Raw genomic sequence first — 22,643 nt, forward strand, 5'->3', positions numbered from 1 at the left:
TTGATGAAATGCTTTATGACCGGGCAGTCAGCGCCGCCCCCAGCGCGGGGGGACAGCGCTCCGACAGTACAAACGCTTTACAAAAGGGGTCTGGGTCTAGCGCAGCGGGCTGTGCTGGCAGCCCCTGGCCTCTCCTTCCCTGGAGCACCACGGCACCGACCACCAGCATCAGCCCCACAGCCAGCACCGCCCCAAGGCACAGGGCTCGGGCCCCACCAGCTCTTTGGCAGCTTTTTACATTTCAGCACTTTGATATTGTTCCAATAAAGTTTGTTTCTAGAAAGTCAACATAAAAAAACCCCAACTTATTCCCTTGGCTGGGCAGGCAACACTCAGGGCCACGCAGCTGTGCCCAGTGCAGGTGCACGAGCTTGGCGTGAGGCAGTGCAGGGCCCTTGGCATGAGGCAGTGCAGGGACCGTGGTCCCCTCGGGAGCCCCTGGCTGCTGGGATGCTCAGAAGTCCGTGCAGCTGGTGGGTCTGGGGTGCACAGCACCGCCCTCAGTTCATGAACTGCGTGTAGCCCTCGGCCCCGGTGACAATGACGTCCATCCAGATGCGCATGGCCTCGGCTGACGGGGCCACCATGAAGTAGAGTCGGTCGTGGGTCTTGACACAGAAAGTGAGCGCAGGGTTGGGGCTCTGCAGGGGAGGATGAAATCAGGAATCAGCACTCTGCTCCCCTCTGAGCAGCAGCAAACCCCTCCTGGTCCCCCACAAAGCACAGCACTGGGGTCCTGCCCTTGGTGGCCTGAAGCTGGCACCATCGGGGGCCACAGACCACTCCAGGGGCATCCCTGGCACGCGCTGCCCTGCTGCCTCAGACAGCGTGACACAGGACAGAGAACGGGACACCCACAGGGCTGCCAGCCACACAGACACCCATGGGACACCAACACAGACACCCACGGGACACCCAGAGGGCTGTCACCCACACAGACACCCACGGGACACCCACAGGGCTGCCAGCACACCCCAGCAGCGGCAGGGCCCAGCTCTCACCTTTGCAGCGCTGCGGAGGTGGTCATAGTAAACCTCTTCAATGGCTTGGAAGTAGATAACACCCTTCAGCTTTGTCTCGTGTTTATCTGCCCGAGAGAGGGAACTGCTGTTGGCCGTGGGCGATGGCACGGGGAGGGGACGGGGGTGGCATCGGGACTCACCCACGAAGTAGGAGAGGGTGCGCTTCATGCGGTCAAAGACAAACCAGCGCTTCTTCCAGGACTTGATCTTCCCGCCCATCTTCACCAGGTAGCCCTTGCACATCTTCTCCGTCAGGATGATGTGGTAGCAGGTGTCGACGCTGTGGCCCGAGGACTCGATGTGCAGCCGCAGGTTGAAATCCTCCTTGCGGATGGGGAGGTACCGTGTCAGGGGACGCGCCTGCAAAAGCAGCACAGCCCTGCAAAGGCCACCCGTGGCGACAGGAGCCGCGTCCCTCCGCTGCCCGCTGGGCGTGCCTCGCAGTCCAGAGGATGGCAGCGCACCTGTGAGAAGTGCTTCTCCCGCAGCTTGACCTCCTTCTCCACCAGCTTCTGCCGCCGCGCGGTCTCGTCCTGCAGCCGGCGTTCCAGCTGCTCCCGCCGCCAGCGCTCGTCCTCCAGCGCCTGCTGCCGCAGCTCCATCTCCCGCTCCTGCCGGCGGCACGGCGCTCAGCCCCCAGCACTGCAGCCCTGCCTGCCGCCCAGCCGCGGCGCCCCACTCACCCGGGACTCCATCAGCCGCGACTTCTCCTCGTGCGCCTCCTTCAGCATCTTCTCCATCTCCTCGATCTTCCCTGCGTCCATCCCGCTGGCACTGCAGAACAGCCACAGCTGCTGCCCCAGCAGGAAGCACCCTGAGCTGGCAGCATCCCAGCAGAGCAGGCTGTCCCCCGGCCACAGAGCCGGCCCCAGGATTACCTGGAGATGTTGTCAGGTGAGCAGGCAGAGTTGTTGCCGATGGAGATGCTGGTGTCCATGCTGTCTGAGCTCTCCAAGCTCAGCGTGTCGTACGCATGGTCCAGCTCCTCGGCGCGGGGCCCAGCGCCATGGGGACGGCTGTGGTGGAGGATGGAGTGGTGCACGAGCCGGGGGAAGGCAGTGGGGAAGGGGGGCTGCCCGTGCAGGGCTTCCCACTGGGACTGTGCCTCGGCAGCTGCTTTCTGCTTCAGCTCTGCCAGCCGCCGCTTCTGCTCCTCAATCACCTGCCGACCTGGGCGCGGCAAGACGGCAGCGTCAAGTTAAACGTGCCACGTTCAGAGCCACATCGTGGTGGGCGAGGGGTGGCACAGGCAGAAGGCACTACAGGCACTGCTGGAACCACCAAGGCATGGTAGGGGCAGAGGTGGGAGCTGCTGTCAGCTCTCTGGCAAGCACTGCAACCTGTCTGGGCAGGAGCAGGGGGCACATGAGCCAGGCTGGTAAGCAACGAGCAGGGCAAAGCATTAGCAGGCTGGGGATGCACAGGGTTGTCTCTAAGCAGATGTTGAGATGCACCTGGGGTCCTGGACTGGTCATGCCCCTCTTATGTATGGCAGAAGGTGCCAGCCAACAGCCATGCTGCTGCCTCTGGGCTGCTCTAGGCAGTCCAAGTCAACCCACGTCTCTACCTGGTAGATTGCCTGGCTGCAAGGGCTCTGCTGGGAGCAGCTTGGCTGCAGATGGGCCATCAGGTGGAGGGGTCAGGAGGAAAGAGAGGGGGGAAAAGCAAGAGACTGTGAGAGAGGCACTGCATCCTGCCGGAGCACTGCTGCTGTCACCACCCTCGGCCAGGCCCCCTTCTCCATTGCCCGAGTGGCAGCGGGGATAGCATCTCCCAGAGTCCCACCACCCCACAGAGCCAGGACAAGAGCCAGAGCTCACCCTTCTGCTGCAGGGCCAGCTGGCGCTTGGTCTCGATGTCCTGCAGCGTGGCCACCAGGTTGCGGGACAGGCTGCCCGCCGGGCTTGGGGGGCCCTGGGCAGGACAGCAGGTGGTCAGCTGCGAGGATGGGGATGGGGATGGCACCAGGCAGGTGAGAGCCACGGCCAGGGAGCCTGGGTGCCCCTGGCAGCCATACCTTGGGGGAGGGACTGCGCTCCAGCACGGAGAGGTTGAGCTGCGAGGACGAGGGGGTCCCACTCTTCATCCGAGGGGTGAGGGCACCAGCACCACCCTCTGCTTTTGCACGATAGACCTGAGCACAGAGACACACACGAGAGAGACATGGGGGAACTGCAGAAGTCCCCCTGGACAGATGGCTCCCCAGACCCTGCTCTGTGTTGGTGCCATCGGGGCAAAGGGATGCAGCCCAAGGAGGCAGAGACTGCCCACCCCAGGCCACAGGTCTGCTCTGCCTTTGCCTGCTGCAGCAGCCAGAGCCCCAGCAGCACTCAGGGTACAGGGTCCACAGGAACATCCCCACACTGCCCCACTTTTGCCACAACCAGCGGCCTGAGCCTGGGCAGCAGAGAGCCAGGATTACCTGCAGAGCCTTGTGAGAGGAGTGAGCTTTAGCTGGAAGTGGAGGAGGGGAAGAAGGAGGAGAGACAGAGGAAGAGGAGGTCTCAAAGCCAGCCATAACCTCCTGGTACCACTTCTCTAAATCAAGAGCCGGGGGACACACAGGTCCTCCCAACAGCTGCTGCTCCATCTGGAGAGAGAGGCTGCGTGAGAAAGGATGAAGGACAAATGCAGCAGGGGGGACAGATGCACAGAGAAGAGGTCGAAGCATTCCTGCCTATGCCTGCACCACTCCCCCAGAGCTTAACATGCAGACCCCTGGGGATCCTGTGCACTCCCAGGCTAAGTCCCAGCAGCTGTAGGAGCCATTTGCTGCTCAAGAGAATGTGAAACTGATCAAGCACAAAGACCCCCTGCCCTGGGGGCAGTGGAGCAGCAGGCAGGACAGCCAAGGGTGTGCAGGGCGTCAAGAGCCCGAGCTGCTGCTCAGCTCCATCTGCAGCTCACCCCTTCCCGTGCATCTCCATCACCTCCCAGGGAGAGTACAAGGGGCCAAAGGGAGGGAAACAGGGCACCAACCTCTGCAGAGACGAAGGGAGAAGGGAGAGATGGAAGAGGAGCAAGAGGAGGAGCACAGCCTGAGGATGAAGGAGCCGGAGGGGTACAGCCCAGCAGGGAAGCAGCAGGGGTGTGGAGGCTGCCCAGGATACCCGAGAGCTGCTCCACGGTCACATACTGGGCAGAGAGAAGCAGATTGAACCAGGGTAAGAGCGAGGGCAAGCAGGCACAGAGGAACGAGCAGCTCCAACCCCCACAGGAAGGTTCACTGTCCTGGGAGGAAGAGCAGTTGGTGCTGGGCACTGGGTCAGGCCTGCTCTGATCCTCCTCTTGAGGACAGGATCCAAAAACAAAGGGCTGCCCCTCCCGCTGCTGGGCACCCACTCTGCTCCCGCCCTGCCACTGCACCCAGAGCAGGCAAGACGTGCACCCCAGCAAGGAGACTGGGGTGCCTCTGCTCCCCACTCAGCTGCAGCCAAAGTGTCCTGCCCCCAGAGATGTGGGCTCCGAGGGCACGCAGGGGCAGCTGCCTCCCTGCCTGGGATGCAGTGGTGACCCGAGGAGCAGACCCGAGCATGCTCTGGGCAGGTACCTCGTTGGCTGTGGGAGCTACAGCAAGCAAGAAAGAGCGCTGAGCGGCAGCAGGGGCAGCAGCAGAAGCTTTAGTGTCCAGGCTGGGGCCGTGTGCATTACTGCAGAACCTGAAAACGTCAGACAGCCTCATGTACTCCTAGAAATCCACGGCAAGGGAGAAGGAGAAGAGTTAGACCCGTGTGCTGGCATCGTGACGCTGACTGTACAGCGGGAGCAAAGCTCCCTGTGCATTCCTGCCCCAACACTGCCTCCCCAGCCCTGCCCTGCCCTGCTGGCCCTGGTGTCCCCATGCACCCTGGGGTGCTCAAGCTGGGCTGGGTGTGCTGGCACCCATCTTGCTCAGCCTTCAGAGCAGCTTTGCTGAGTGCCTACGAGGGGCAGGGATGCCTCAGGGTCTTCCACGGTCACTGGCCACAAATCCTCCCTAGTGCAGCAGCACTGGATGAGGCACCTCGAGCTTGCTGACCCAACTTAAAATCCCCTTCCTCATCCTTTCTGAACCAAACGTGCTAAAGCTGGGGACTTGCTCTTATTTTGGGAAAGCCATGCTAGCAGGACCCTACAGGGTGCTGTCAGGAGGTGCCCAGCCAGATGGCAAGCAGTGAGCAAGGGGGAAACCACTGCACCAGGGTTAAAACAGGGCAGCAGCAGGAACTGGGCTGCCCAGCGGGCTCAGGAGAGCGCCTGGAATCAGGGACTGAGTGTTAATGAGCACAGCTGCCAGAGATCTGTATGGTAAATGCTCCAGCCATGCTGCTGTGGGGCTGCCCTGCTGCCTGGGGGGGACATCAGTCCACAAAAGGGGTCTCTGCCAAGGAGGGGTAAGTGAGCAAGCACATGCAGCTAGTCCCTCTAGTTAGTTACCTCTTGTGCCTTGGGGTAGGAGTAGGTGGCAGGAGAAGCTAAGGAGGCAGCTGCTGCTGGCAGGGGGCTCAGGGGCTTAGTTCCCTCCAACAGCTCATAAGGTTCAGAGATGTGGAGGGTCTCCTGTTGAAGGGTAAAGTCACGTAGGCAAGGTGGGCACAGAGAGCAAGGTGGCAGCAGCAGGAGTCCCACTGCAGGCAGGCACGAGGGGACTCTGACATCTTGTGCTTCTACCAGCAGCAGGTCAGGCAGTACCACAGCCCCTGAGGGCATCGTGGTTCTGGCTCCCCATTCAGAGCCACAAGCAAGGTAATGAGACAACTCACTTCCACCTAAAAGTCCCTGGAGCAGCACCAAGACATCCCCACGCTTGCTCTCCAGCAACGATGGGACCCTAGGCAATCCTGTCCCATGTGCTGCTCTGTTGCATTTCCCCTTCCTCCCTCCCAGCCTCCGCAGCCCATGGAGAGACTCTGAGCAGCTGGAAGCACCTGGCTCTGGTAGAAGGTACTTGGGAACACAGGAACTGCTGCAGAGCAAAGCTGCTGGTGCACAGGGCTCATCCTCACTGATGGCTGCAGCTTAGGAGAGCAGCTCTAAGCACCACAGCCTCCCCTACCCACTTACCTCTCGGAGAGCCGAGGACATTTTTGGGAAGCTCCTGCCACCTGTGACAAGCTGGTATCGCCTCTCCAGAGACACGAGCTTCTCCTTCTCCTGCGCAAGGGGTGGCAGGTCAGAGGCAGCTGATGGCTCCTGCCACCCCATGGCCAGTCACCCCCCCAAGCTCTCCCTGCCAGCCCTTGTGCCCTGCCTCAGAAGGGGCATTACCTTCTGCAGGAGCTGCAGGACGCTGCCGCGCTCCCTGGCCAGGCGCTCGGCCTCCTGCGCGCTCTGCAGCCGGATCTGGGCAGCCTGGGCGTCCAGGGCAGCCACGCGCTCCTGGGGAGCAGGCAGCAGACATGAGCTGGCTGCTGGTGAGGCACGGCACGCAGCCTGGCCGTGCCTGACCCCCGGCACAGCCCAGCACCGGGACCCCTGCTGGCCACCCCCACCTTCCTGCGGGCGATGCTGCGGTGGCACTCGGCCCGGCTCTGCAGCAGCTGCTGGCCTCGCGCCTCACGCTCCTCTTCCAGGTGGCTCTCTCGCTCCAGCTGCTGGAACTCCAGGTCCTCAAACAGCTTGGCCTCTGTCTCCAGGGCCTCTGCCTCCTTTGAACGCACAAGAGCACTGTGAGTGGGTCTGACCCGCTGGATGGGCACCTCCGCGTCCTGCAGGCAGGGCTCCCACAGCAAAACCTCCTGCCATGCCTCCACATCCTCCTGGTGCTGGCCAGGAGGAAGAGCTGGTGGCCAAGCCTGTCCTCTGTGCCCGGTGTGGGCAGGCAGGCAGTTTTGCCTTCTGCTGGGCATCAGAAACACGAGAGATACTGACAGGAGTGTCTGCTGTCAGAAGAAGGCAATGGAGGCACCCAGAACTGGCCAGGACAGAGCAGCCACCCCATGAGATGAGCTTGCCACAGCCAGGGGCTTCGCCAGCCCTTAGAGACCAGCTGCCCCTGCTGAACCACATATGGGCTAAAGCCGTGCCCTGACAGGTCACAAAACACCATGTGCCAGCGAAACCACCAACAGCCACACTGTGTCACCAAGCCTGCAGGTGGCAAAGCCCCAGCAGACAAGCACCATGCTGGACAAACTCCTGTGTGTCATTCCAGCCTTCATGCACCGACAGCACGTGGCAGCACTCAGCTCTGGGCCTGCCAGTGCCACCCTGGCAGCCACTGTGCCATGCAGCCCTCGGGGATGTGTTTCACCCTGCTCCATGAGACGGGCAGCCAGTGACACAGCACTGATGTGGTGCCTCTGAGGGTTCCCACACGCAGACACTGCTCCCTCACCCCCCTGCCCACTCTACACCACACCCTCATCCAGAATGCGAGTGCCTGGCTGGAGCAGGCTGTGGCAATGTGGGTTTATCTGAGCAGGCACTAGCCATGGGCTGGGGAAAAGTCAACCACTTCCAGAAAATACCAGGTAACAGGAAAAAAATGCTGAGGACTAGCAGTAACATGGACCAACGTCACTGTGTGAACAAACATTCTCAGGAAACAGCTGGAGGCAGCCAGATGAGGATGCAGCAGCCCCCAGGACTCCCCAGCCTGCCCTCCTGGGCAGGGTCCATGCTGGCGCCCTGCCCGGTGCCGAGGAGCCGTGCGGGTCCCGAGGAGCTCTGCCCAGCCGGGCCCGGGCGAGCGGCAAGCTTACCAGGACGGTGGTGCCCGGTGCCAGCCGCCTCCAGCCCGGGTGCGACGCTCCCGGTGCAGCCCCGGCTGGCAGGGAAGAGCTGGCCTAAGCTGGAGCGGAGGGAGGTGGGCCATGGTCCGGGAGGGGTGGGGGGAGACACTGACCCTTCGCATCTGCTCCTGCAATTGCTCCCGCATTGACTCGGGGCACTTATCAAGGTGGCTCTTCGACTCATGGTAAAGCTCCTGGAGGTGCTCTAGCTCCTTCCTTTCAGCATCAACCTTTGCCCTTTCCTGAATCAGGGGAGAACAAGACAAAACAAAAAGAAAAGAAAACGGGGGGAAAAAAAAGAAGACACACTTCTCAAATGGGCGCCATGCAGAAGCTGTGAGTTAGAGAGGGGCTCAGCTGGAGACAGAGGGGGCTCAGGAGAAGGAGCATCATAGCAGCTACTGTGGGATCAAGAGATCAAGAGACAGGGGAGCTGGCCAAGCAGTGTTAGAGGAGTTACAGCCAGCCCTTGACCTCAGCTTTGTGTTTCCAAGAACAAACTTGCAGGCAGCAAAAAGATCAACGCTGATAGTATGGTTCAAGTCATCCCAATCCTGCACAGGCTGCATTACAATAACCAATAACCAGCTTTGTTAACTGCTATCAGTTGGGAACTGCAGGTCCTGAATGCAGCCTGGGGCATGGGCCACCCTCAGCCATCAGAAGGAGAGGGCAGCACCAGGCAGCAGTGAAAACAGGAGGCTGTGGTCCCGCAAGAGATGCTCAGGCTAGGACGAGTCAGCAGCAGAGCAGACACTGACTCCTGGGCCTGGGATGAGGGGCCTGGCCACAGGAGCAGTAAAATGGGGCCAGGAACATGGGACTGGCACAGGGGAACCACCCACAGGTCTGGCAGTACCGTACAGGGGCTTGGCATTGAGAAATGCTTGCTGCAAGGAGCCCTGTGCTCCTCACAGAGATGGGACATCATGAAAAGGGCTATCAGGGGACATGCTGCCAGGGAGGCAAGGCTGGTACAGGCAGATGCCCCAAGAGAGGAGCTGTGGATTGCTTGGGGGCTCCTGGACATGCAGAGATGTCAGAAGTGACGGCAGAGTTCAGAGCAGGCACTGTTAGTGTGAGTGGTGCAGATGGGTTAGAAAAGTGGGTGGTTAGGTCAGCAGAGAGGCTGGGAGAGGGCTTTCCCTGCGCTCCTCTCCTGGCTCTGCATGAAGCTGTCCCTGGCTACAGAAGATGCCTACAAAGGGCTGGAAGACCAAAACCAGAACAAAACCCCCAAATGCTGTAGGAGCACCACTGGGAGGCACCAATGGCCACTCTGCCAGGCCACAGGCACCCCAACAGCCCTGGGGCTGGCCAGACCCCAAGGGACACTGATGGCACATGACAGTGGCACAGAGCTGCTGGTGGGACCTTGGCACAGGCTGCCCAGGGACAATGGCCTCAGGCAGCAGGGAACCAGATCCCAGCAGCTCTCCCATCGACGAGGCCATGCCACACTGCCTGCAAGGCTGTGGGACAGCCAGCAACCAGCAGCTGGCACAAATGTGCCACACACACAGCTCGTGGGTGCCTTCAGGCAGTAACTGCACCACAGGTGACATCAGGGAAGGGGGGCAGGACCCCTCCCAAAGCCACCAAGCCAAACACCTGCAGTGGTTTCCCAGGCACCTCCAGCAAGCCGAACACCACAGCAACAGCTGCCATCACACACACACAGGTGCAGCAGAGGAGGTGACTTGCTGCAAGACGCAGTTCCCTAGCGAGGACAGGTAACAGGGAGAGCCAAGACCTCTGCTTCAGCACTGCCCGCGCAGGCAGCAGCCATCAGGAAAGCCTCACACCTCAGTCTCCCTGCCAGAGCAACAGGCAGCAGCTGAAATGCTCCCTGAGCATTGGCTGTGCTCTCCTCCAGCAGGGCTGTTTGACCAAGCCCAGACAGACAGACAGACAGATCCCCCCACAGGGGCTGCTCCCCAAAGCCTCTGGGGAGCCCAGGGTCTGGAGAACATGTCCACAGGGGAATGCTGCAGCATGAGGCACTGCAGCACTGGCTGTGAGTGCCAGGGAGGGTATGGCACAGCCGGTGACGATGGGAACCTGTGACTGGGCTCACCTTGTCCCGCTCCTTGCGGATGCTGGCGTCCAGGCTGGAGAGCTTCTCCTGCAGCTGCTGCGCTGCCTCCTGCTCCTGCCGCAGCCGCAGCACCTCCGACTCGCGCTCACCCTGCAGCAGCGCCCGCTCCATCTCTGCCTGGACAGCCAAAGCCTGTCAGGATTGCTGCTCCAGCTGCATCTAGCTCATAGCCTTAGCATTTAGTGCTAACTGGTGAGGGCAGCAAGCAGCAGGGGACCCAGCGGTGTCCCCTGACCCCTCACCTCTCGCGATGTCTCCTGCAGCTGCTGCTCCAGCTCCTTGACACGACCCTTCAGCTGGTCCAGGCGTCCCAGGACACCGGCACGCTCCTCCTCCAGCCGCTGTGCCTCCTTGGCCCGGGGGCCCGTCAGCTTCTCGTGCTGTGGGAAGGGCTGATTGGCATGGCACGGTGCAGCATGGCACGGTAACAGAATGGCAGCGATGTCCCCTTACCTCGTGGTGGGTACTCTCAGTGCTGCTGCACTCCTCCTTCAGGTTCTCCTCATCCGACCTCTCCATGCTCTCCCTCTGCTGCAGCTCTTCAGCAGCATGGCCCAGAGCCGTGGCACCCCTGGGCACCCAGTGGCCAGCATCTGTGTCACCAGCCAGGAGCCTGTGCACGTCAGCAGGCTCAGCGCCGTCTGTCTTGGTGTACTCAGCACAGAGGTTCAGGATGGTCTCCAGGCGCTGCCGCTCCTGTAAGGAAGAGCAGTCCCCATCCAGCACGCGCTGTGGCAGGAGCACGCAGAACCCTGTGCCAACGGTGGCCACCCTGCACACTGGGATGGGCAGGCAACATTACAAAGCACAGGGCAGCCGGCTCGGCGCCGCAGCCCAGCCAGGCACACGATGTGCTGGGAGCTGGAGAGGGCTGGCTGCAGGCGAGTGCCGCCGCTATTTCCAGGCGGTGACTCAGGGCGCCAGGCGTGAGTCAGGCCCCAGCAAACACGGCCCGGCCTGCAGGACTGGCACACACTCGGCAAGCCTCAGCCAGGCAGATGCCAGTTCCATAAAAACTCCACCAGCCCTAAATATAGGTGCAATGTCCACAGAGCCACAGCACCACGAGCAGCAAATGGGCCCTGGCGGGGACGGACAAGATGTGGGGAATTTTGCAAAGGCAGGGGTGCCACCATTTTGGCCAGTAGCCATGGGACCACGCCAGCCCCACCAGCCTCCACAGGCTGCTGTAACTTGGGGGCTTTGTATTCCCAGAGAGCTGCTGAGCACCGATGCTGCTCCTGGCCATAATCCCCCTGGATAAGCCGGCAGCCTGGCAGCTGTGGCAAATCCCCAAGAGACAAAGGCCAGGTTTCAAAGCAGCAAACAACAACAGCTATTTGCAAAGAGGGTGTCCCACACTCAAACGTGTCCCCTCCCAGCCCCAAGGCTCACCAGGCGCTCCATCTCCTGCTCCCGGACCCGCTCCTGCCGCTGCCGCCGATGGTACTCCAGCAGCTCGTCCTCGTTGTCACTGATCTCAGTGATGCTGTTCTTGCGCTCCCGTGACCCCACTGGCAGCCGTGGGTCCCCCAAAGGCTTCCTGGGGGCGCGGGGGCTCTGCCGGGGCGAGGGCACAGCTGGGGAGCCCAGCCCGTATGCTGGGCTCAGGCAGGTGCTGAAACTGGGCCGGCGCGTGGGGTTCTCTGACAGCAGCGGGGGTGAAGGACCCCCAGCACCTTTCGACTCCTCCAGGCCCTTGCGCCTGGCACGGGGACTGCCAGGCACTTCCCTGCCCAGCCGGGGCTGTGGGGAGGGGGTGTCAGGGGCCAGCCGGGGGCTGGCAGCCCGGCGTGACAAGGAGGGACTCAGGGGAGGCAGCTCCCGCATGCTCTCCATGTTCCTCCGGGCCACCCGTGGGCTCTCGGGGGGCTGCAGCCGGGGCTCGGGCACCGCCCTGCCGGGGGGCTGCCGGCCGGGGGCCGGAGAGTCCCGCGGCTCCCGGAAGGGGCTGGGGGGCCGCTCCTGCAGGGCCACCCGTGGCCGCGGCGCCGCCCTGGGCGTCAGCCGGGGGCTGCCCGCCCGGTGGTCCCCGAGCCTCTCAGCTGGCCACGGCTCACTAGAAGGCCCAGCCGGCAGGGCGGGTGGCTGGACGGTGTGGTTGTAGCTGGAGGAGCGGAGCGGGAGAGGGGGCGGCACGGCTGGGCCTTGCTCTTGGCTGCTGAGTGAGGGGCTGGTGTAGCTACTGCTGCTGGCTGGGGAGGACAGGGGAGAGAAGTTCTCGTAGCTGGAGCCCCCCGAGGCAGCCCCAGGGCTGGGTGGGGGGGACAGGAGGCAGCGCCCACCCCCGTTCACCACGGGGGACAGGGGGGATCGGCCGCAGGCAGGCGGCTTCTGGACGCCGGGGGCTGCCGACTCCTCCAGCACCAGTGAGTCCATGATGTCCTGCAGGTCCTTCTCGATGGAGCTGACAAGGGAGCTGTGGCTGTGACACCCACGCTCTGACAGCTGGTGGCCCCCATTCACCAGGGCCTCGGATTCTGCAGGGAAACAAAGAAGGCATCAGTGTGGTGTGACTCCACCGCAGCCCCGGCCTGGGCTGGGTCCTACGGGGCAGCTTGGCATCGTTCTGGCCTTGCAGAGTCAGAGCTGGGTCACAGCCCCTCTCTGCTGCACCCCGCTGCCACCCTTCCCACTCCAGCTGGGGAGTGGGGCAGGGAGCAGGCTGGAATCCCGCTAGCCCCATCACCCAGGAGACAGAAACCTGAGAGCACAGCCGCCCTCCCTGCCTCGCAGCTCCCTGCTCCCCTCTCTGGAGAGCAGCTGCCCTCACCGCCCACTGGCACCCACCACCCTGCACACTCTGGCTTCCCAGCAAGGGGTCAGGGTGCAATAGCCAAAGGCTGCTGACCTGCAGCACGTCCAGACCCACCACCACGCCGCCCTCAGCCTCTCCACACCCCAGCCAGGGTGCCCCTGCCCGGGCTGCCCCGTGCTCCCGATGTGCCTGTCACTCAGGGGACAGCGAACGGCAGCAGGCATGGAGCCCGGCCAGGACAGCGTGCCACCCGGGCTGCGTCACCCCCTGGCACCCAGCAGCTCCCCCAGAGGCAGCTGGCACTGCCTTGGGGCCTGGAAAGATGTGCCACAGCCCTGCCAGTGAGATCCCACCCGGTCCCGCGTGGCAGAGCGAGCCTGCAGGGCCCGCACGGGATGCTGCACGGCTGCATGATGCTCCTCGGCCACAGCACCTCCCCGTGTCCCTCCTCCCGCCCCCCAGCTGCAGGCATGCTGCCTTCCCAACACACACGTGGCACGGGAAGGCAGCCAAGCTCCTCTCCCTGTGCCAGGGTGTGCTGGTTGGGGCAGGGATAAGGGCCACCAGCCCAGGGATCAGTGCTGGAGATTTGGACATCCCCAGGAGCCAGACATGGTACTGGCACCTGGCCCACTGCCCCACGGACAGGCAGACACAGCAAGATAAGCTCATGAGATGAAGGGCAGCAGCCAGAAGAATGGCCTTCACAGCCCCAGCACAGCCACTCCAGCACATAAACACTGCCTCCAAGCAGCAGGGGGGCTCCGACGGGCGATGGCTCTGCCATGGCCAGGCTGGGCAGGAGTGAAAGCTATGCCTCAGTGCCCCCACAGTCAACCTCTCTGGGGTGATATTAATCATTAACAAATACCAGTGCAACTGGTAGCAGGCTGAGCTGACGGATGGCACACCACAGCCGGGTGTGAGCCTGAGTGCAACAGGACAGGGCTGGGAGAGCACTGGGCTGATGGGCCAGGGAGCGCTTCAGCATCTGCCCTGCCTGGGACAAGGGGGATCACCTACTTGCTGGTAGCCCGTAGAGAGCCGATGGGCTTCTGCCCCCCGTGGGGATCATGCTCTTAATCCTCTTGGCCTCAGCAGGGTGGTTGAAGCGGAGGAAGGTGGCCTGGCCCAGGCAGATGGTGCACCCTTGGGAGAGAGGACAGAGGGCTCAGATGCCAGCCGACAGTATCAGAGTAGCTCTGGAGATGCAGGGACGCAGTCGGGCACTGCTGGCCCTAAGATGCGCCCTCGGGAAGGGAGCGGGCTCCTGCTGTCAGCAGAGGCTTAGGGGGAGGCTGGAATCCAGGTCACTGTGCAGCAGCTGCCGGCAGCGCATCCCCGGCGCAGGCACAGCTGGGGTCCCCGCCGGGGGCGCGGGGAGCTGGCGGCACGCCAGGGCCTGTGTGGCTGCCAGCTGCAGACAAGACAGCTCCTGTCCCTGCTTGCAAAGCGTCTCTTCTTGGCCCAAAGCAGCAGCCCTCTCGGGGCAAGGCTGTGAGCAGCCCGAGGAGGAAGGCACCTCAGGAAGGGAAGGGGAGCGCGGCCGTGGGCGCTCACCTGCTGCCCGTGGCCATGGGGAGGCATGTGCTGGCAGCGGGGAGCATCAGGCAGCTGGAAGGCGGCTTGCTGCCGACACACCCCACTTTGAAGCGCCTGCCAGGGCGCTGGGGAGAGGCTTGCTCCATACCAACAGCCGCTGCTGAAAATCCCTCGCCAGAGGGGACACGTTTTATGGAGCACCCGTCAGCCCAGCTCGCAGCAAGGAGAGCGAGAGGCACTACAGACTAACTGCTATCGCAGGGGCCTGTTTCTCCTGTCTAAGCAACAGGGCGGGACGGAGTCCTGCTCACCCCGGCTCAACGAGGGCATCCTGCCTGCCAGCGAGCAGTGCCGACGCCCAGCCTGGCAGGGCCGGGCCGGAGAGCAGCATCACTGCCCTGTGCCTCCCTTCTCCGCGTGCCGGCACCAGCGGAGCCACAGGTCGCCCCGGCAAAGCGACTAACCACCAACCCGCACCACGAGCACCGGCCTGACAGCCCCGCAGCTCACTCCGCCGTGGCCCGGCACGGATGCTGTCCCTGCTCCGCCATGTCCCTGCCTGCGCGGGGGACAGCAGGATGGGCGGCTCGGCTGACCCCTGCCCGCACCCCGCGGCCCTCACCGCCCGCTGCGGCACCGGCGAGCCCGGGCAGCGCCCCGCGGTCCGGAGCCTCCTCCGGCGGCCACGTGGCTCCCATTGTCCCGGGGGGAGCCGGCGGCAGCGCCCACGCGGGTGGGTCCCCCCTTCCCGAGAGCGACGGGGGCAGGCGCGGGGGCACCGCGGGGACAGCGCCTGCGGGGGCACGACGGCTCCGTGCCCCGCGGAGCAGCGGGAGCCAGCCCCGCCCGGCGCGGACACGCGTGGCCGCGGCACCGCCGCCCGGCAGCGCCGCCCGCCCCGGGGAGGGACGGGGGCCGGGCCTCGCCCGCCCCGCCCGAGGGTCCTCCCCGGGAAGCGAGACGGCAGCTGTGGAGGGCGGGGAAGGGCCTGAGGCTTTGTCCGCGCTCCCGGGAGCGGCCCTGGGGCCGGCCGGGTGCGAGCCCCGAGCCACGCAGGCAGAGCGGCGGTGTCCCGGCACACACCCCTCGGGAGGGCACTGGGGTGTTCTCCTCTGTCATTTCCCTTCCCAAAGCTGGCTCAGCATCTCCGCTGTTCCTCAAAGCCCGCCCGGGTCTCTCCCTTCCCACCTCGCTCGATGCACGCAGCAAAGCCAGCTCTGCAACCGTGCCAGGACCTGGCAGTTCCCACCGCCCAGCATGGAGGCCGGGAGTATGCTGGCTGGGACATGCAGTTACTGGATGGCTCCTCCAACACCCCAAAACTCAACGGCACAACTCCACAGGCAAAGGTTCGGGTGATCCACGGCCGGCTCCCACCTTGGCTGAGGTGCGTGGGCCGCTGGAGCGGCACGCCGTCGATGGCACAGGCGTTGCCACAGGGGTGCAGGGTGAGTGTCCCTCGCACGTTCTCGATGTAGCAGTGCTGGGGTGCCAGCCCGGGGCCTTGCAGGACGATGTCTGTCGCAGCCGTGCCAATGGTGGTCCTCCCTGCCAGCAGAGAGGGCGTCTCAGTGTCTCTGTCACCAGGGTGCCCGTGGAGACCCCCGGCACTCACCTTCCTCCAGGGGCAGGAGTGTGATGGCAGTGCTGAGCCGCCCGCTGCCCAGGCTCACCAAATGTGGCTTCTCTGTCTGCACTTTCAGCCCCTTGCCCGTGTCGATCAGGTCCAGGGGGCTGTTCTGTAGGAGGAGAGGGAGGGATGCTCGCAGCTCCTGCAGCTGCAGCCCAGTCCCCTGCACTGCCCACCTGGCTGAGCTGCTCCAAAACAGCCAGGATCAATGCCCAGGCACAGCCACATGCCAGCAGGACTGTCCAGCAGCAAGACACAGGAGGGGAGGGCTCTCCTGCCTGTGCTGCCTATCCTGGGAAGCTGAGGCGAGCTGCCACGGGAGCTGGAGATCCATGGGGCTTGGGCTGCATCTAAGAGGATCCCAGCTGCAGCCACTTAGCGGAATGGGCTTTGCTGGGATCCCGTAAGAGGATCGGCTGAGGCCGGTGGCAGGGCTGGCTGCAGAGGTGGACTCCAGCCACATCCCCCTGTTCCCACAGAGCACAGGTCCTATGATCCTGTGTGCTCACCTGGATGACAGTCTGGACTCTGTGGGTTGGGCTGGTGGGGGTCCTGCCAGGTGCCTCCATGGTGCCTGCTTGGAGACGGCGGATGGTACTGGACACGGGCTGCCAGAGAAACAGAATGACCACGAGTGACCACGCTGGCCATGGCCTTGATGGATCTTTCCTACACGTCCCGGGCAGCAGCCCGAGCACAAACCCTATCCATTGCAAACCAGCATTTGCCACCAAGAGGATTACCATCCTTAGCTCCTGTTTTCATCGTGTCAGCAGCTGCCTGAAGCCAGTGAGCATCCCTGCCTGCCAAGGCATGCATCCTACCCAGGCACACATCCCCATCCACCTGGGGAGACCCATGCATGTGCCAGCCATCAGGAGAAGACAGTCCGGGAAGGAAAACTGCACATGCACTCAGTTCTGGGGGCATGGTGTTGGAAATGCATGCTTTAAACACCAAGAGCTGTGAGCAGCCAGACCCCCATGGCTGTCACTGGAAAAGCAGACACAAACACAGGGTCTGGCTGTCCCCAGCAACGCCTGGGCACCCCTGTCCATGCCGCCAGTGCCCAGCTCTATCCCACAGAGTCCAGCCAGTCTCTGCTCCCACAGAGTCCAGCAGCAGCTCATTGTGCACATAGCTGAGTGTTTCATACCCTGGCCCATGTGGCCCTCAGGCCTGTGGCAGGCAGGCAGGGCCACCACCCATGGCACGGCCATGCTGCCTCACATTCTCTGCGTGAGTGGGAGGCAACTCGAGGAGGAACAATTTCCGTCACCCGGCACTCACGCCATGTCGGGATGCTCCAAGGATCTAAATTTACCGTCTGCTGCTCCCCACGTCCCTCCCTTCCGCCCTGGACGAGCTGAGTGTGGCTTAACCCTTCCCGGGCAGAGCGCATAGGAAGTGCTCCGTCCCCGTTCGGAGGCTCCGGTCCCGGGGCCGCCAGGAGGAGCCCCGGGCTCGGCTCTCGCAGCATCGCCGGCTGTCCAGCCAGCCCCTGGAGGGACCCCCCCGCCCGTCCCGCTCTGGGCTCAGCTGCGGGGGCGAGTGAGCGGCTATTACACACTCTGGAAAAAATGAAACGCTGGAAAACACCAGGCGTGGGATCCAGGACCTGGATGAAACCCGGGCGTCTCCTGCAGCAGCGGGACTGGCCGCCCCACAGCAAGGGCTGCGTGGGGACCACAGCCACACCACGCGGGGGGGGACAGCTCAGCTGGGGCAAGGGGGGCCTAGAGATGAGGTACCCCGAGAGCAGTTCGGGGTGCCCGCCGGCTGCCGAGCAGGATCCCTGCTCTCCCTCCTTACCTGCCACCTGGTCCGGGTGCCGAGCGGGGCCCTCCGCGGCAGGGTGCCCATGTTCCCCGGGCACTGCGGTGCCGCACTGCCCAGCATCTGGAGACCCCGGCCGAGCCCCTGCCTTCACTTACACCTACGTCCCGTCACAATGCTCAGGAAGGAGGAAAAGCCAGGAGGGGCCAGGCTGCTGCAGAGGAAGGGAGCGGGGCCAGGGTGGGATCTTGTGCTGGTGTTAACTCCTTCCCAGCATGGTTGTACTGGTGAGAACCATGGAGGACCCCCATCCCGTCCACCTGGGGGATCGTCTCCGATTCTGCTGCCTGCTGCCCAAACTCTCCACCAACACCCCCACTCCACAAGCAGCCCCGCCTGCCCATGAGCTGGAGGGTGACCCTGGCATCCCATCGCTTCCCAACGCCCCCAGTCCCGCAACACTGCCCTCCGAGAGAGCCCCTCACCTGTCCCGGCAGCACACAGGGAACGCCTGCGCCAGCCCAGCCCGTCCTGCCGGGGATGCAGCCCCTCTCCAGCCGGCTCTGCTGCAGGAATGCGGGGCGGGAGCGCGGCCGCCCCAGCCGGCGCCCCACCGCTCGGCCGGACAAGGCGGCCTTTCTTCTCCCGCCGCCGCCTGCAGAACGCGCCGCTTGTTCCCGCCGTGGGAAGCGGTGGAGGCAGCAAATGCCAAGGGGTCGGGCTCGGTTACCACCGAACAGCCCACGGTCCTCGAGCACCCCACGCAGGACTGCCTACTCAGCCCCGGCCTCCTGGAAGACAAAAGCCCCTTTCTTCACCTGGCACGGCCAAAAGCCTCACCTGGGAGGACGCCCAGCCTCACGGATGCAGAGCCGGCTCCACACAAACATGCTGCCCCGGGGTGCAATCCCTGCATCCCACTGCCCACAGGCTGCAATCTGCCTGCCCCAAGCCCACTGGGCAGGGGGGCTCTGGGTGTCCACTCCTGTCTGACCTGCTGTTGCCCACCCAGACCCAAACTGGGCACAGCGCGTCCTGACTCACCCCATGTCAGGTACAAGCACACCCCAGAGCTGCACAGTGTGCCAGGACACGGGCAGGGGCATTCAGCCTCGCTCATGAAGGAGCACAGACTGGCAGGCCATGCCATGCAGTATCAGCCACGCTGGGATGAAGCATGGCAGAGCCATGGCACCCCCTTGCACGGCCTCATCCCCACTTGCGGCTGGCTGGTGAGTCACGGGAGGAAGCTGAGTGGCCGAGCTAAGGGGTGCACACGGCGGAGCATCGCAGCCTCCAGCCAACTTGGCCGCCTGCTTGCTCCCCATCTGCGAATGCGCTTCGGGTGCTCACCCCTTCCCACACCCTCTGCCCTAGTAAACAACCGGCCCTTCCGCCGGGCCGCCGGCAAGGGGGAGCCTGTCTCCAAAGCCAGAGGCGAGTGGGGAGCTGTTCCTGGCCTCTTCCTCCCGGTCTGGGGCTGACAACCGAGTGGGGGAGACCCAGGCAGCCCCATCCCACCCAGGCGAGGGACAGGGGCTGCGTTGCGGTTGCTGGGACAACGCCATGATCCTGGCAATAACACCACCATAAATCAGCTGCCAGACAGCTCCGGCGGGAGCTGAGGAATCCTGGCCACACCCGCTGATTTCATCGCTCCCGAGAAGGGCTCCTGCACCACTGCAGCACAGCTGTGCTCCGGCCGAGGCCCATGCTCTGGGGCTCCACAGAGTGGTGGATGCTCACCCTGTGCTCAGGTCGGGGAGGGCGTGCAGCCCTGCCTGCTGCAGCCAGCACTCGCCGAGGTGAGGCAGCTCCAAGGGCTGGTGAGGCACACACAGACCTGACCACTGCTGCAGCTCAAGCACTGACCCCAGCACCAGCACTGCCTCCAGGCATCACAGCACAGACACAAGCTCCAGACCCCTCACAAGACTGCACAACGGAGAGCTGCTCCTCACAATGCTCTCGTGCCAAAATGACAATTTCTCACCTTCAGGCCAGAGGTTCGGCTCAGCAAGGAGCATCTGCAACCCCCAATGACAACGTTTTGGGGACCATGACACAGGATGGGTTTGATGGGTCTTGAACCCAACCCCTGGCACGAACCATCACCCAGCCCTTTGTTAGCTGGTAAAGGGGTGGGGTGAACTTCACCTTCCCAAATCAGGCGTTGATCACTCTCCTCTTTCTGATTGCCAGCAGGTGTCCTGCCCCTGCTGCCCTGCACTTCTTCTGCTCGACCACCTGACCCTTCCTCCTCAGCACAGCCAACAAACTCCAGCTCTCACCCAGCTAACCCACTCTGTTATAACACCCATCCTTACTGGACATAGCCCTATTAAGGGCAGGCCTGTTCCTCCTCTTTGGTAATTAGTACAGTTACAACTCCTCAGGGGTGAGATTGCCTTCAGCACTATCTCTATTCTCCTACAATCCATCCTCCCACATGTACCAGCATAAGGCACCACACAGCAAACTCAAATGTCCGAGGAGTTATCAGAAAGTAGCCAGCCGTGTTGCCTTGGAGCGCCCGCGGTGCTCAGCCAGGGGACCTGCCCCCTACAGCCTCTGCCCAGTGCTCAGAGAGGGCCGGGGGCTTGCAGGGCAGCTGGAGGAGTGGGAGAGACAGTGGCCCTTCAGCACAGCAGCTGGACCTTCCGGGACAGCAGATTCCTCTGGCTTTCTGACAGCAGCTGAAGGGGCTGTGGCAGGAGTGTGGCAGGAAGCTGGAGTAAACAAGGTCCAGCCACGGAGCAGGAAGGATCCGGCCAGACCAGTACTGTTCCCAGGCTCCCCAAGAGCTGTCAGAGACAGCAGTGGTGGCCATGGGCCAAGCACCATCTCCTCCCGTGACTGCCCATGAGCTGCAGCAGGATTTGGGGACGGGAGAACCTTCCAACACCGAGCTGCTCCCAGGGCTCCCACAGCAGCAAACCCACCACTGACGTGGACCACTGGATCCGGAACCAGCTCCCAGCCCACCCACACACCACCAAAAACATTGTGCAATGATTGCTTTTATAGCTGACCGTGTTTTTCCTACTTCCCTGTCTGCAGATCCTTCCTTGCACCCCTCCCAAGGCACCCCAGGGAGCAGGGACCCCCAGCATGTCCCACACCCAGCCCCAGCACAGGCCAAGGCAGCCGAGCTTTCTCTTGCCCCCAGCACATCCCAAAGCCGCCTCTGAAGCACCAGGCACTCCTGGCGTTACAGGACACTGACCCAGCCCCACAGGCTCCCCCAGGGCAGCGGCTGCCTGGGCACAAACTGGGGGGTGTCCCACCCTGCCAGCGGCTGCTCACCTCGGCTCCTCAGCCACACAGCCCTGCCGAGCTCCGCCGCCGCTGCCCGTCCAGCACCGCGGGCCCCGCCGCGTCCCCGCCCCAACGGGGCCGGCACGGCCCGCCCCCGCCGGGCCTGACCGGCCCCGGCTCCGGAAGGACCTCACGACCCCCAGCCAGCTCCTTTAACAGTACTTTATTTGATTAAAGACTCAGAATTCTCTGTGTACACTGGAATGTGCTCTATTCCCTAGGCCAGGATCATACAGGGTTACAAAAAGTGGGGACCTCGGCTCGGTTTAAATATCACCCTCCAATGAATGTAAGGGGAAAAAAAAAAGCTCCTTGGATGCTTGAACTAACTTTGACTCCATTTTAAAAATCATACAGACAAGCAGCTCTGGAACAGGACTGGGTTAATGGGATTCATTGCCTACTTTGCTAGGGGAGAGGGCTTGCCCTCTCAGGACAGGACCAGGGTTGATTTCCTCTCAGGTGCTGCCAGCAGAGGAGAGACCACAAACTTCTTTGGCAGAGGACCCCGGGGGCCCGTGACAGGCTGGCTGTCTCTCACAGAGCACAGTACACACACTTTTAGGGCCGTTGCCTTCCACCTGCACTGGGGCCCTCTGGCTGCAGAGGTGAGGTGTGCCCAGGGGCAGGTGACACTCACTACAGGCCCCAGCCATGCAGGTGAGATGAGTTGTGAGGGGAGCACAGGTCTCTGAGATGAAGCAAAAAACGCTAGTGAGGCAGCAGTAGGAGAAATGGCTCGGATCAGCCCCCATATTACCTGGAAACCAGCATTTCCTTCTCCCACACCTGCCAGTGCTGAACCAACACTGGTTTGAGACAGGTCCTGACACGCAGGCCAAGTAAGTCAACCAGGCTCCACAGCTCCTTTCACCCAGGCAGGCAAAGCCCTCAGCCTCCCCAGACACCAAAATGGCCTTGCAAAGGATATACAGCTGGTTCTAACCTAAATAAACTTCCTCCAAAGCCTGGCCTGAGAACAGCTGTGGAAGACAGGGAGGACACAGCCCCCTTTGGACACTCTCCCCCACTGCAGCAGGAACACCTGCAGCTGGGCCACTGCCACACAGCAGAGCTGGAGGAACTGTGTGGGGCAAAAGGACTGAACCCCCGGGTCCCTCTTCCCCACCCCGTGCCCCTGCCATGACCCCCACCTCTGAGGCCAAGGTGAACTTGCTCAGCTTCCACCAGATGGAAGGCTCAGGAGCAGCAGGTGGCCCCACGCACGAGAACCAGAGGCCAAGGAGAAATTAAAATGGCAGCACCAACAACGGAACAGCACGTGATGCTTCAGGAGAGAATGATGTCTGGTCGGCTCTGGGCTGCGCTCCGGGCATCTCGGGGTGGTGGGAGCATGTCCAAGTCAGGCTCTTTGCGGAGATCTTGCTTTTCTGCCAGTCGGTAAAAATCTGCCAAAGAAATTTGTGGCCTTTCCCCCCATGAGCACGTCACTTCTCTGCAAAAAATGTCTGTGACCCCGGAACACTGTAGATGGCAGACAGAGCCACGCATCTTAGCAGAGGGGGCTGTGGCGTTCCCAACATTCAGAATAAACGTCGGCCTCGTTTTTTTTAATTTAAAAATTTCTTCCATTGTGCGTCACCAAGTCTGGCATTACAGGATTTCGTACTTGTCCACCAGGAAGGTGGTTTCAGTAGAAAACCTTACAGGGCTGTTCCCGTCTACCTGGGTCACTTTGGTAACCTGTGGAGACAACAGGCAACATTAGCTCAGCACTGAACATCACTCCCTTAGTGCAGCATGCTTCCCAATGCCATGATGGCCA

The 22,643-nt window shown here is 62.8% G+C and overlaps 2 protein-coding genes across 27 annotated transcripts in view; both read right to left on the reverse strand.

Moving 5' to 3' along the window:
• PHLDB1 (pleckstrin homology like domain family B member 1) lies at positions 1 to 22,150 on the reverse strand. Of its 26 annotated transcripts, none has more exons than XR_005628968.1 (28): positions 20,846 to 20,903; positions 18,025 to 18,330; positions 17,576 to 17,753; positions 16,273 to 16,371; positions 15,749 to 15,872; positions 15,511 to 15,681; positions 13,615 to 13,740; positions 11,229 to 12,313; positions 10,287 to 10,529; positions 10,076 to 10,213; positions 9,813 to 9,950; positions 7,849 to 7,977; positions 6,494 to 6,649; positions 6,270 to 6,380; positions 6,066 to 6,155; positions 5,439 to 5,561; positions 4,573 to 4,710; positions 4,002 to 4,157; positions 3,445 to 3,612; positions 3,040 to 3,156; positions 2,843 to 2,960; positions 2,590 to 2,634; positions 1,901 to 2,192; positions 1,706 to 1,796; positions 1,487 to 1,633; positions 1,163 to 1,401; positions 1,002 to 1,087; positions 1 to 641 (listed from the first exon to the last, which is right to left on the reverse strand). XR_005628968.1 is itself a non-coding variant. In XM_039721807.1 (28 exons), exons 3-28 carry the CDS (start codon positions 17,660 to 17,662, stop codon positions 501 to 503), a joined length of 4,515 nt encoding a protein of 1,504 aa, XP_039577741.1. In that variant the 5' UTR covers positions 17,663 to 17,753; positions 18,025 to 18,330; positions 20,846 to 20,903; the 3' UTR covers positions 1 to 500. The 26 variants fall into 26 exon arrangements, 24 of the variants coding, with proteins under 24 accessions (XP_039577741.1, XP_039577739.1, XP_039577740.1 ...); XM_039721807.1 differs by having other exon boundaries at positions 1,163 to 1,382; positions 2,843 to 2,936; XM_039721805.1 differs by having other exon boundaries at positions 1,163 to 1,382.
• ARCN1 (archain 1) overlaps positions 21,005 to 22,643 on the reverse strand; it is an 8,140-nt gene continuing 6,501 nt past the window's right edge. The window contains exon 10 of the mRNA XM_039721832.1: positions 21,005 to 22,561. Within this exon, the coding sequence (XP_039577766.1) occupies positions 22,472 to 22,561 (90 nt within the window). The 3' untranslated portion in view covers positions 21,005 to 22,471. The remainder of the gene's footprint in view (positions 22,562 to 22,643) is intronic.

This window comes from Passer montanus, unplaced genomic scaffold, assembly GCF_014805655.1.
Source record: "Passer montanus isolate IOZ18808 unplaced genomic scaffold, ASM1480565v1 scaffold47, whole genome shotgun sequence".
NCBI classification, from domain to species: Eukaryota; Metazoa; Chordata; class Aves; order Passeriformes; family Passeridae; genus Passer; species Passer montanus.

What these genes read in the sequence shown, in the direction of transcription:
- PHLDB1 (XM_039721805.1), bottom strand. Translation starts at nt 17,662, where the DNA reads ATGCTGGGCAGTGCGGCACCGCAGTGCCCGGGGAACATGGGCACCCTG. An exon ending in TGCAGGAGACATCGCGAGAG is followed by an intron (nt 9,951 to 10,075) that starts GTGAGGGGTCAG and finishes TTGGCTGTCCAG; the next exon opens with GCAGAGATGGAGCGGGCGCT. An exon ending in CACCCTCTCCTACTTCGTGG is followed by an intron (nt 1,088 to 1,162) that starts GTGAGTCCCGAT and finishes TCTCTCGGGCAG; the next exon opens with ATAAACACGAGACAAAGCTG.